The sequence below is a fragment of the Sapajus apella genome, unplaced genomic scaffold (genome assembly GCF_009761245.1).
Source record: "Sapajus apella isolate SASKATOON/1434 unplaced genomic scaffold, GSC_monkey_1.0 scaffold90, whole genome shotgun sequence".
In the NCBI taxonomy this organism is placed as follows: Eukaryota; Metazoa; Chordata; class Mammalia; order Primates; family Cebidae; genus Sapajus; species Sapajus apella.
Window position 1 is genome coordinate 2,835,150 of NW_022437030.1, and position 13,406 is coordinate 2,848,555.

General features: G+C 53.1%; 1 protein-coding gene across 5 annotated transcripts in view; it reads right to left on the reverse strand.

Annotated features, from left to right (window-relative positions):
* ZNF423 (zinc finger protein 423) overlaps positions 1 to 13,406 on the reverse strand; it is a 359,366-nt gene that overhangs the window by 143,379 nt on the left and 202,581 nt on the right. For all 5 annotated transcript variants that reach the window (XM_032255644.1, XM_032255643.1, XM_032255647.1 and 2 more), the window contains one exon: positions 901 to 4,115. In XM_032255644.1, the coding sequence (XP_032111535.1) occupies positions 901 to 4,115 (3,215 nt within the window). The remainder of the gene's footprint in view (positions 1 to 900; positions 4,116 to 13,406) is intronic.

Here is a 13,406-nt window from a genome sequence, read left to right on the forward strand (position 1 = left end):
GGAAAAGGTGATCCCAAGATCCGCCTGGCACCTCTTCGGTCTGGAAACAGCACAGACTCAATGGGAGTCCAGGGTCTGTGCTGTCTGACACCCAAGGGCCACGCAAGCTCCAGACCCACCATTGGGTACCCTCGGTCCCTGTACCCAAGGTCTGTGTGGGCCCACCCATAGCCTAGACTTCACCCCAGCTCATTGAAAGCCACTTGTTATGGGCCCGTGGCTCCCTCTGGTCCACAAGTCCCCAAGTCAAGGTCCATTTCTGGTTCTCCTTGGCTCCCAGGCACATAATCATAATGGGTGCTCAGGGAAAACGTGATGAAGGAATCAATCGATCACTAATGTTCATGGCAATCGGAACCACATGGAAGGCCCTCCATGAGACCATGTCGAAGGTGCCAGGCTTGGCCCCTTGTGTGTGTGTCATCTTTATGAACTGTCGAAAGAATCCTGGGTCTAAGGCCCAGAGAAGTCAGGGACTTGCCTATGGAGACCCAATAAGCAAACGAATCTGTCTCCCCCAGCTCAACAACAAAGATACCAGCTGCCACCCATGCGCCCTCACTGTGCATGAAACACTGTACCAGGCACATTACCTATATGATGTCATCGGCCTCTCACAGCAATTCTTTGAGGTTGGGACAATTATTATTCCCATTTTACAGATGAGCACTTGACAAATAAGGCCCAGAGAGATAAATAACAGGAGCCCATCACACGGCTGGAAAGGAATGGCACTGCTGAGATTCAAACTCAAGGAGTCTATGGCACAGCAGTTGTGCGTCACCACCACAAGACAGTGCCACTTCTCAGAAACGCAGCACTCAGGGTACGTGGCTCCTGTGGGGATCAGAGGAACCCCAAGGAGGGAAGCCGGGGCAGGATGAGGTGGGCCGCACTTACCCGGGGCACCGGCGACGTCTGGGTCCCTTTCCGGGGCCCACTGGTTTCCGGCGTGAGGTCGCGGTGGTCCACCTGCATGTGGCTCTCCAGGTCTTCAGCACTCTCGAACTTGACGCTGCACTCGGGACAGCGGAGGCTGGCACAGGGCCGGTCGGCGGGCTCGGGGGGTGCCAGGCCTCCCACCTGTCCATTGGCGCTGCGGGCCATGCAGCCGGCGCAGAGGCCGTAGGGCAGCCCGTTGACGTCGAGCTTCACCAGGTCCTGCTTGCTGCGGAACTCCTTGAGGCACAGGGCACACTTGTAGAGCTTCTGCAGCCCCTGGCCATTGGGGGAGGACGTTGCTGAGCTGCCTGCCAGCTTCTGCATGTGGAAGGTGCCATGGATCTTGAGCTCGAGTGTGGAGGTGACTGTCTGCATGCAGACCACGCAGCGGAAGCCCGTGAGAGAGTTGCGCAGGTCGGGGTGCATCTGGCAGTGCTCGATAAACTCCTCCTCGCTCTGCAGGGGCATCTTGCAGATGCGACAGGTGCCCGTGTCCAGGCTCTTGCTGTGGGTCACCTTGTGCTCAGTGAGCGTCAGCAGCGAAGGGAAGCGCTCACCACAGATGGGACACATGTAGTGCTTGGCAGGGCCCCGGTGCGTCTGCAGGTGCTCCCGTAGCCCATTCTCCGAGAAGAAAGTCCGCGAGCAAACGTTGCACTTGTGGCTGCCCTTGATAAACTCAGCCTTCTTGCGCGAGCCGTCATCCTCGCCTGGCCGGATGTTGTGGTCCCTCAGCCGGTGGTTCTGCAGCAGCACCTCCATGGTGTAGGCCGCCCCACAGATGTCGCAGCCGTACATGGGCTCCGACGCGTCCACGTCGTCCTCACTGGCCTCGTGGCTGTTGGGCGCCTCGGGGTTCTTAAGCAGCATGCCCTGCAGGTCGGCCGGCTCAGCCTTCTTGGTGGCCGCGGGAGGCACCCCGTTGGCCGTGCCGTTCTCGGTCGCAGCGTCGAACACACAGTGCTTCTCCCGCAGGTGCTTCTCCAGCAGGATGATGGCATGGAAGGCTTTGCTGCAGAACTTGCAGTTATACTTCTTGCTGTGCGTGGTGATGTGGCACTGCAGCTCCACCTCGGTGCTGAAGGTCTCCCCGCAGAAGATGCACTTGTGAGCCTTGGCCGGGTTGCCCAGGTGGCTGTGTTTGACGTGCACCTGCAGGTCGGCCTCCTTGCGGAAGTCCCAGTTACAGGCTGTGCAGCGGTACATCTTCTTCTCATTGCTGTGCTTCACCGCCAAGTGCACCTGGATGGACACCTTGGAGTCGAAGACCTCCTGACACAGGGTGCAGTGGTACAGCACAAAGGTGTGCATGTCCAGCAGGTGCTTCTGCAGGTCATCCACCGAGGAGAACTGCTTGTCGCAGCTCTCGCACACATAGTGAGTCGACGTGGTCATGTAATGCACTGTCAGGTGCTGCAAGAGGGACTCCTGGGAGTCAAAGTCCTCTTTGCACTGGGGGCACGCCTGCTTCCGCAGGAGCAGCTCCAGGTGCAGCTTCAGGTGAGTCTGGAAGCTCTCAAAGTTGGAGAACTTGAGGTCACACTGATTGCAAGGATACTCGCCATTGGAGATGGAGTTGGCACTCGCCGAGAGCCGCTGCCGCTTTGGGGACGACACCTCCACGTCGGATGAGACTGGGCTCTGCTCGGCCTTGGACTTCTTGCTGTGGGCCAGTGGAATGTTCTTGTGGTTCTCCTTGATGTGCTTGGTGAGCTTCAGGATGGAGCCGAAGATGGGGGAGTTGGTGCAGTAGGGGCAGGAATAGACCTCCATGAAGGACTGCGTGGGCTGCACCACCGGAGACTCTAGTTTGGCACTGCTCACGTTGCAGTGGGCCTGCTGGATGTGCTCGGTGAGGGAGGACTCGGTGAGGAAGCCCATGGAGCACTGGTTGCAGAAGAAGGCGTTATTGCCATCGGAGGGGTTGGCGTTGGGACCGCAGTGGGAGACGCGGATGTGCTCCTGCAGGCTGTTGATGTCGGCAAACATCTCGGGGCAGTAGTTGCAGTGGAAGGTGGAGATGTTGCCAAACTGCATCACGGGGTAGGCATGGTTCTTGTGCAGCTTGCGCACGTGCTCGTTGAGGTTGTAGAGGGTGGGCATGGAGTCTAGGCAGATCTGACACGTGTGGCTCTGCTGGGGCTTGTCCGCGTGGATGGTCTTCAGGTGGATCTCCAGCACCGCCAGGCTGTTAAAGTCCCGCTTGGAACAATAGGGGCAGCTATAGACCACCTTGGTCCAGCCCTGCCCATCATCCCGCATCTTCTTCTGCCCCCGCAGCGGCTTCAAGGTGGAGTCCGGGGTGGAGCCGCGCTCCACAGAGGCGCTGGAGTCGGGCGTGGCGCTGCTCATGGAGGCCACGCTGCCCAGCACAGGGTCAGGACTGACGCTGTGGTTGCTGGAGTCAGGCTGCCGGTGGCTGTCCAGGTGGCAGTAGACACCTTCCACTGAGGAAAACTGCTCAGGGCACATGGGGCACTTGTGTTTCTGGTTGGCGTGGGCTTGATGGATGTGGGCGAGCAGCGTGTTCTCGTCGACGAAGACCTCGGGGCAGTGGATGCACTGCAGGTCCGCCTTCTCGGAGAGCTGTGGGTGGCGGGTGAGCACGTGCTTCTCCAGCTCCTCCGTCTGGCTGAAGGTGTCCTCGCAGTAGTCGCACATGAAGTCGTCCTTCTTGGCTTCCTTCTCCGACTTGGCCAGATGCTCCTTGTTCTTCTTATGGGCCTGCATGTGGCTCTGCAGCGAGCTGGTGGAGGAGAAGCCGCGCTTGCACACGGTGCACTTGAAGGGCTTGCTGGAGCTGTGGGTCTTCAGGTGGATCTTGAGGTGGTCGCTGCGGGAGAAGGCCGCCTCACACTCGTGGCAGTGGTACTTCTTGTCGCCCGTGTGCAGCTTGATGTGCCGGTCGCGGCTCCTCTTGTGCTTGAAGAGGCGGCTGCAGTAGGTGCACTTGAACGGCAGCTTGTCGCTGTGGATCTGCTCGTGCCTCTTCAAGTAGCTCAGGCGGATGAAGGACTTGTCGCAGAACTGGCAAGGGTACGGCAGGCCTGTGCCCCCTTCCTCCTCGCCGAGGCCGAGGTCACAACCATCTCCGATCATCTGCGTGGGTGACGCAACATCCTTGCTGGAGGGAGACGAGGCCACCCAGGAGAGTTGTGGGTCGTCATCACCATCTGCAGGGGAAGGCAGAGAGGAGATTAGAGGCAATTCCCAGGGCTGCCGAGAAACAAGGACAGAGCCAGCTTCTCGACAGCGCGCGGGCTGAGGCTGTGCAGCTGGCCAACGGCTGCAGGGGGCTGCGGGGAGGGGCAGCGGCCGGAAGCAAGTGGACACCAGGGCCTTCCTGTCTGCAGAGGACACGCCAGAGGGGCGGTTGATAATGAAGGGGAAATGCCTCTTTCCTCAACAGCACCTGCCTGGGCCTGGCAGGACATGGTAGCCCCCCTCAGAGGGGAGGCTCATGGCCACTTTCCTGGTAGGGAGAGGAGGGGCAGCCTAGACAAGGTCACTGGAAATGAACTCACAGACCATCACAGGCCAAAAGGAGGACACAAAAGTCCCGTCACTTGATCCACACCTGGGAGTCAACTCCCCTCCAATCCCTAATCCTGGAGGGAAGGAAATCCCACTGGTCCTTACCAGCACAGGCAAAATTCTGCAACAACAACAATGCCCTTATTGGACCGGCCATAGCATGCACCATTCTCTGAGGATGGGCGGCCTGACAGAACTGGAAGCTGCTGCTTCAGGTAACAGACGAAACATAGGAGGTGTGAAATCACAGGGCATGACACAGCAGACTCCAGTGCTCGGGCGGGAAGTGAGTCCAGGGCACTGAAGACGCATCTGTGGGTTTCCGGGCCGAAGCCATTCTGAGACCCCGGTTTTCTTTGTTTCCTCTACACCCCTGGATTCACCCCAACCCCACCCAGGACCAGGAGATATGGAGAGATGGTGACAGTGATTGGAGGAAGAATGAGGAGGTGGATGGCCACAGAGCTCAGAGCCAGGCGGGCCCTTAACTCCATTGCAAAGGCGAGGAAGAAGCAATCCTTGCTCAGACACCGGCGCATCCCACCCTCCCTGGGGACAGCCCTCACAACCCCCACGTTCGCTGGCCCGTCCAGCCTCAGAGGAAACCTAACCAAACCTAAGGGTTGGCCGTTTCTGGGAAAACAAAGGCACACAGGACACAGTGAATAAAGCCAGAGACATTCCCCGGCAGGGGTCGAGCAGAGCCAGCCCGGTCAGGGAGTGAGTTCCAAGGCTCAAGTTTCTCTTCGGCTGGATTTAAAACTTAATAATGAATGAAACAGACCGCAGGCTGCTGCGGGCAGGGGAGAGACAAACAAAAGCTCAGATTCGGCTGTGCTGACCTTGCTCTTGTAACCCCGAGGAAATAAACCACTGCCCCCGCCTCTCCAGCCGCCAGCCAGCCCGGCTGAGTCTTCAGAAGAGCCTCACAGACGTAACCCAGACGTAACCTTGACCCAGAGGCAGCCCAGACCTTCAGGAAGGGATAGAGCAGGCACACCATGTTCCCAGCATGGGTGAACACTGGCACACACATGCACATACACACACACGCCCACCTACACACACACAATAACACCCGTCACACACACAACCATTTGCACCATCACTCCCACACACTCACACTATCACTCACAAACTTAAATATACATGCACACGCTCATGTATACATTTACCTGCAGACACACACACACATCACAGACCTGTGGTTTCCCTACAAGGCTCTCCGCACAAGCTGCCTCTGCTGTCCCAGGCCAACCCCAAGACTTAAAGAGACAACAAGGGCTGATTGGGGTGTCTTGAGGGGTCCCTCACAGCTGGGGATGAGCCTAGTCCTAAGCCCCGCCCCCACCTCCTCGCCCCCACCCCGCAACCATCGCTGACCACGTGATGATCCACCTGACCCCAGCTGGCACCATTGGCACAGCTCAGCCCGGATGCATGCAGCTCTCTGAAGCTCCCAGCTCCAAGACTCCCAGCAGCCACCCAACCTCTGAAGCCCAGCTGCCCAGCCCAGCTCAAGGGGCCTCCTGGAACACCCTCCCAGAGCACTCCCCGCCCAGGCGCCTCACATGACGGGCTCGGCAGACTGGAAGGATGCAGCAGCCGCGGCCAGCTCCCCAGATGATATGGAGTGGGAGGTTCCCCAACCCCTGCCTGCCAACTCCCAGCTTTTGCCAGCTGGGGTCTGTGGAGTGCAGACAAAAGGGACCCCAGGGAAGAGACGGCTGGGGCCAGGGGACCTGCTCGGCCTTCACTCCTGGCCAGGCTGGACTGACTTCCTCTTGTTTTGATGTCTTCGCTCAGACTCACTTAAGCTACCAGAGTCCTTCCTGTGTGCCCAGCACTCTGCTAAGTGCTTTCTCCCAACTGCCAATGAGGCGGGAGCCAGGGCCACTCTGGCCACTCCCACTGGACAGATAAGGAAACTGAGGCACGACCTCAGGGACTTGCTCTGGGAAATGACAGTGCCAGAGACTGATGCCAGGACGGTCCACATTCAGGGTCCTTGACCGTAGCACGGCCCTGGACCAGCTTCTGTGGGGCAAACAGTCAAATAAGACCACCGCTGAGTGGGTAAGAAGGGAAGGGGGCACACATGTAAAGCCTCCAGATCCTCAGGCCTTGATCTCCTTGGAGGCTCGGTCATGAGGAGGGCTGGGGCTGGCCCATGATTTGCATTTCTGGGAGGGGCTCATCAGGGTGCAGAGAGATACAGGAGCTCACTGGAGCCCACCTAGCAACCGATGTGTGGAGAATCCTCAACAACTGGGCAGGTGAAAGCACTATCACTCTTGTGGGACAAGCCTACACAGGTATTTCTGCCAGTTTTCATTTGTTCCTAAACCTTTTGTACCACCTGAGAACCAGAGGACAGATCCCTGCAGAGGACAGAGCCCTCCCAGCTCCTCCATGAATTCATCCATGCCCTGAGCATTCCTCTTAACCACTCACTTTATGCATGTGAAAAAATGGAATCCAGGAGGCTGAGACAGGAGAATTGCTTGAACTCAGGAGGCAGAGGTTGCAGTGAGCCAAGATCACGCCACTGCACTCCAGCCTGGGTGACAGAGTGAGACTCCGTCTCAAAAAAAAAAAAAAAAAAGGAATCACTGGGAGGAGTGGATGAGGAAGATTAATGGGAGAAAGCACTATCATGCCACTGACATGAAATGTCCAGAATAAGGTGCATCTGAGACAGAAGCCAGGTTGTGGCTGTCTGAGGCTGGAGGTGGGAGAAGGCACTGGCTGCAAACAGGGACAGGGATCCTCTGACGTGATGGAAATGATCCTAAAACTAGACTGTGGGTGAAGACTGCATAGCTGTGTAAACTTACCAGAGACTAGCTGAGTCGCTCACTTCAAACAAGTGAACGTTATAGTATGCAAATTATACTTCAATGAAGTTGTTAAACAAAAGCACTATTTTGCCAATAATCAGAATTAGTACTAATTAGTACCACAAGTGCTAACAATATTAATAGCTCCATTTATTGAGAATGTCCCACGTGCCAGCACTGGGCTAAGTACGTCTATTACCGCAATTAATTTCTATTCATCCTCACAACAACCATATCTGGCTGTCTGCAGTAACATTCCCATTTCTGAGATGAGGAAGCGGGGTTCAGGGAGTTGAGAAACTAGCCCCCAGTACCAATCCACATGCCCCAGTAGTGTCTGGCCAAACCGCGTCTCCTAAGCGTAAGAACCTGGTCCCCAGACCCCACATCACTCATTCACCCACTGGGCTTTGAAAAGGAGACTCTTAACCTGCCCAGCGCCAGAGTACCCAAGGTTCATTGCAGGCTGGTTGCTTGGCTTTATTTTTCTGCAAACAAGTTTTGAAACTAAAGCAAAGCATAATATTCTGGGAGCAACAAACTGAGCCACTGCTGAGATTATAATCATCTGAATTGAAATGAAAATAAGGCTCCTTAAACTGAAAAGGCCCAATCAGGGAAAATAGGCATGTTGACATACAAAGTCCCAAACTCAGATTGCCCTGTTTAAAGTCTTTTATTCAAAGAACACTCAACCTCTCCTGCTGCCATCTCACCCCCTCCAAATGCATTTTGCTTTGGGGGCACTTAGCTCAGTGCTCTAGAACCAGGCTAGAGAGAAAGGCTGGGGCCAAAGCTCGGGAATGTATCTGCAGGGGACGTCAGCAGAGGAAGAGTTTCTCTTTTCTATTTTTTTTTTTTGTGGTGGGGAGAGAAGTCTCACTCTGTGGCCCAGGCTAGAGTAAAATGGCATGATCTCAGCTCACTGCAACCTCTGCCTCCTGGGTTTAAAGCAATTCTCCTGCCTCAGCCTCCCAAGCAGCTGGGATTACAGGTGTGCACCACGACACCCAGCTAATTTTTTTATTTTTAGTAGAGATGGGGTTTCACCATGTTGGCCAGGCTGGTCTTGAACTCCTGACCTCAAGTGATCTGCCCGCCTCAGCCTCCCAAAGTGCTGGGATTACAGGCGTGAGCCACCGCGCCCGGTGCGAGGCTCTCTTCTCTTACAGCAATGACACTTTCCTCATGCGGGATGCTGGACACCACACACATCTGCGACTGAGGCCAAGGCAATCCCAAAGTCTCCTCCAACATGAAAATTCCAGAAAATCAGGGAGAAGGGGGTTTTGAGGAAAGTCCTGATCAACCACTACCCTTTTATTTTCAAATAAATACTTGCATCGATTTTGCTATGTGCTAGGAATTCTTCTAAGAGTTTATGTGCATTCACTCATTCAATCCTCTCAATAGACTAATGAGTTAGGTACTGTTAATAATTCCATTTACAGATGAGAAAACCAGGGCACAGGGAGGCTGAGTGACTTGCCCAGTGCCACACAGCCAGGAGGCAGCAGAGTCAGGATGTGAACCCCCTTAGTCCTGTTCAGTCAGTGTTTTCAACCACAAGGCTTCACTACCCACCACCCCCGCTCCCCTCCACACCCCCCGCTTTGGTAGAAGCATGAGAAAATCAAGTGGGAGGTACAATGACTAATACCAGACCCACTTTTGCCCCACCACCCAGAATAAATGCAATCAAAGAACTATAACAAAAATGAGTTTAAAAAATCACTTGCAAAATGGAGATTATACTCATTTAAAAACGACTAATCCTTCAAAAAGGCCAAGTAGGAAATGGGTTATATGAGGCTTTTGCTGTCTGCTGCAGGAAGAGAAAGAAAACAAGCACAAAAGAGGAGAGAATTTTTCATAAAAATTCAATTAAGTAGAAAAAAGAACATTAACTGGGCTTCAGAACACAGCAGCAGCAGAAACAGCCGGGTGATTCCCAAGCTCATGCGGTCATACTTGGTGACCAGCATGGAGCAGAACATGAATTCAGCAGGTTGATGCTACAGTGTGTAGAATCACTTCAGATATGCCTCATCTAGGCATAGCAGCGCAAGCCGCCAGCCAGAATGGCTGGGAGCCACAGCTAACGGCTCCTCTGTCACAGAGAATCAAGGTCAGGGCTGCCGGAGAAGGTGATCGGGCCAAGAAAGGAGAGTGACTGGCCCACAGACTCACAGGAGTGGGCCAAAAGGGGGACCTTCCTGCAGTGGGGGACACAGATGGAGGAGGAGTTGAACTCCTGTCATCTAAGCTATACAAGAGGCCCTAAAAAGAACACTAGGAGGGCTCTCTGCATTGAGTCACAGGGGAAGACAGCAGAGCCCAGGAAGTTCCAGGTTACTGTGACATTCCTGAGCTGGGCAGTTCCATCTGCATGAATAAAAATGACCATCCAGCCGGGCACAGAGACTCATGCTATAATCCCTGCACACTGGGTGGCTGAGGTGGGAGAATCATTTGAGGTCAGGAGTTTAAGACCAGCCTGGGCAATACAGCAAGACACTGCCTCTTAAAAGCAGATTTTTAAAAATTATAGAGGCATGGGGTATGTACATGTAGCCCCAGCTACCTAGCTACTTGGGAGGCCAAGGCAGGAGGATCACCTGAGCCCATGAGTTTGAGGCTGCAGTGAGCTCTGACCATGCCACTCTAGCCTGGGTGACAGAGTAAAACTCTGACTCTTAAAAAAGTAAAAAAAAGATCATGAGCCTACAGAGGGGACAAGAGCTCAGCCAGCCACAGGAATGAGGTTTCCATCCCAGTCTGCAGGGCCTCTTGTGCCCAGTACTGTGCTGGATGCTGCAGGGTCGCTTGGGTGCACCCCACCTTGGTCCTCCCCCGTGGACATTCCAGATCATGCAAAGGAGAGGCCAAGTAGAACAAGAAAGGTGCCAATGGCAGTCATGTTGGGGCGACAGGCAGACAGTCCATCGGTAGGCCAGGCCTCCACTGCCTCTGCTGGCTCATGAGAAGCTGGAATTCATGCTCTCCAAAGCCCCTGCCAGATGAATATAAAGATCATCTTGTACAACACTCCAACCATCGAGACTGTCTTCATCATAAGCACAAAAAGGCCTTACAGTGCTTCCTAAAGACCCCAAAAAGACTCCTTGCCACTCACCTGTTTCTTTAGAAAAAAAAAATTGCCAAGGAGACCAGTTCCTGACAGAACAAAGCTTTGTAATATACCAAGGAGAGCCTCTCTGCTGCCCACATCCAAAGCTCCAGGAATGGGAATCACTGTGGCCCTTCCCCACACTCAGAGGAATGGGACTCTAGACTCAGGAACCAACTACCCAATCCCACATGAGACAGATGGAAAAGTTAAGCCCAGAGAAGAGAAGAAAACTTACAAGCCTAGTTAATTGGTAGTGGTTGCCTAGAATAGTGTTCAGAAGGATTCTGCGGCCTTATCTGAGGTCCAAAGAAATGGGTGCTGCAATCAAATGGTAATGTCTGCCATGAGCACAGACATGTGGAAATTGAATAGTCAAAGGGCATTAAGCAAACTGGAAAGCATCCTGACTCCTAATACTAGATGTTTTTCAGGTTTCCTCTTCCGAAAAAGGAGCTGTCCATTCTCTTTGAGAGATGAGGCTTTGGTGTTCCCAAAATCCTGTTGGTCACACAGAGACAAGAGGACTTGATAGACACCGTATGATATGGTTTGGCTGTGTCCTCACCCATCTTGAATTGTAGTTCCTGTAGTCCCCAAGTGTGGTGGGAGGGACCTGGCAGGAGGTAACTGAATCATGCAGGTGGTTTCCCCATGCTATTCTAGTGATAGTAAGTTCTCATGAGATCTGCTGGTTGTATAAGGGGCTTCCCCCTTTGCTCGGCTCTCATTTTTCTCCTTCCTGCCACCATATGAAGAAGGACGTGTTTGTTTCCCCTTCCACCATAATGGTAAGTTTCCTGAAGCCTTCCCCGTCATGAACAACTGTGAGTCAATTAAACCTCTTTCCCTTACAAATTACCCAGTCTCAGGTATTTCTTCATAGCAGCATAAGAATGAACTAATATACTGTGGAACCAAGTTGGAGTCTGGAGAGAGATCTCCAGCCAGAGATGTCAGCTCTGACCCCAGCTGATGGTGAGGGTTGCCCAAAGTGGACACAAAGCAGCCCAGGCAACCCAGGAGAGCCAGTCAGTGTTTCCTAGAGCCAGGGGTAACAAGAGCTGCAAGACCTGGCATGCTTCAGGGCACCCTATAGATTGTGGTCTCCACAGAGGCAGCCAGAGCCTAAGCAGGTGACCTTCCTGGCACGAAATGATGCAAATTCAGCTCAAGGGTCATCCGGGCATATTCCTGCTCACTTCTTGAGAAACTTCAAATCTATACCCATTCTGTCTCCCTGCACCCCCTGGATGTCTGCTGCAGCAGAGAGTACATGAACCTGAAAGTTTGGAGCCTCAGTCCTCAGAGGTGGCTCTGCTGCTGGGAGCCCTACGAATGTCACCTTCCATTTTTGAGCCACTTCCTCAATGACATGGGTGACTGGGCAGCCTCTGAAGCCCCTTCTTGGAGCAGCTCAGAAAACTGTGAGGTGGGCATCTCTGAAAGGTCCCAAGCTCTCCTCACGGTAAATCCCCAGGCCAGAGTGGGGTCTTGGATCCCATTTTATGAAGGCTCAGCAGGAGACAGTCCAGAGCTCTCAGGCTGGGTGGGCCATTCTCACTGGCTCAGTGTCCACCAAGGACTCAGATTAAGGATGTGACTCGCAGATCTCCCAGATCAAATTAGCATCTAGGAAATGTGGGGGCATTGCTCTGGAGCTATCTCAGCAAAAGACAAAAAGTAGAGAAGGGATTATCCAGGAACTATCTGTGAAGGTGCATCTTGAATAATGGAGAAAATACCCATGACATACAGAGGAGACTCATAAGGTTCTTGAAAAGTTTATACTGGCAGAAACACTGCCAGCTTGAACCAAAAAGGACAGAGAGAGTACAAGATTAAAGAAGTCTGTTGGACACCCAAATTTTCACAAGCAGGAAACAGGTTAATAAAACTACTCAGATGCAAGTACATGATACCTCTCATGGGGAAAAAGGGATGGCTAAGAGGGCAGAACCTCAAACCCAGAGGGTGAAACTGTGAGCCATAGTGGATGAGATCACTACTGGACTGGGTTCAGATTCCAGCACTGTGTAACCATGGGCAAGTATATCCCCTCTTTGTGATTTAATTTCCCCAACTCTTGATGGAGAGAATCCAACGAGTAAGTCTCTGAGAGGCTTTGTACCTCTTAAAGTCTGTTATCAATTAATGATGTTTGTGTCTGCCCTGGGTACAGAATAAGGCTCAGGTGGTAGGTATCCTAGCTCTCTACTATCTCCTGGTATGGGTGGTTTTTAAATTCAGCACATATTTATGGAGCTTGCTCTAAATACCCAGTTTTCCAAAGGGGGCAGAGGTACCCAGCATTCTTAGGTTTCTATGCTCTTATCTGCCCAATCTCTGTGTCAATTAATTACTGTTTCAACATTAAACTCTAAAGCAACCCTTTACTGCTTTGAAGTACAGAAAGAGAGAGAGAGATAGAGCGTGAGAGAGACAGCACAGGGGCGGGGGGATCCCTTTAACGGTAGTATCAGTACTTCACCTAGATATTTGATTTTCCTAAAGGAACAGAGAAGTGTAAAGCATTAAGTTTGACCCCTGGGAAATCAAAAGTCCACCCTGGGAAACGAAAGGGATGAGGCTGTCGGAGGTTCTTTCCTCCGAGGTAGGCCTAGGAGCCACACAAAGGTGACCAGAAGCTGACATGGTTCCGCCTGAAATCTTGAGTAAGAATTACGCTATTAGCAAAAATAATAGCAGCTCCTATTCACTCATTCTTCCTCCAGGGAGCTGAGAGTTTCTTACGGATGGGATCTCATCATCCCCAAGGAAAGCAGCAAGGAAAAGTGGGAATCATTCTTTCAGTTTTGGGAAAAAAAGACTCAGAGGCCACTGGACAGCTCAAACACAGAGAATGGCCAGACTGTCCTTCTCCAGGCAGCTCTGGGGGTGCTGAAATGCCATGTGACAGCAAACAGCTGCCACCAAGGCCCTTAACAAAACTTCCAGGG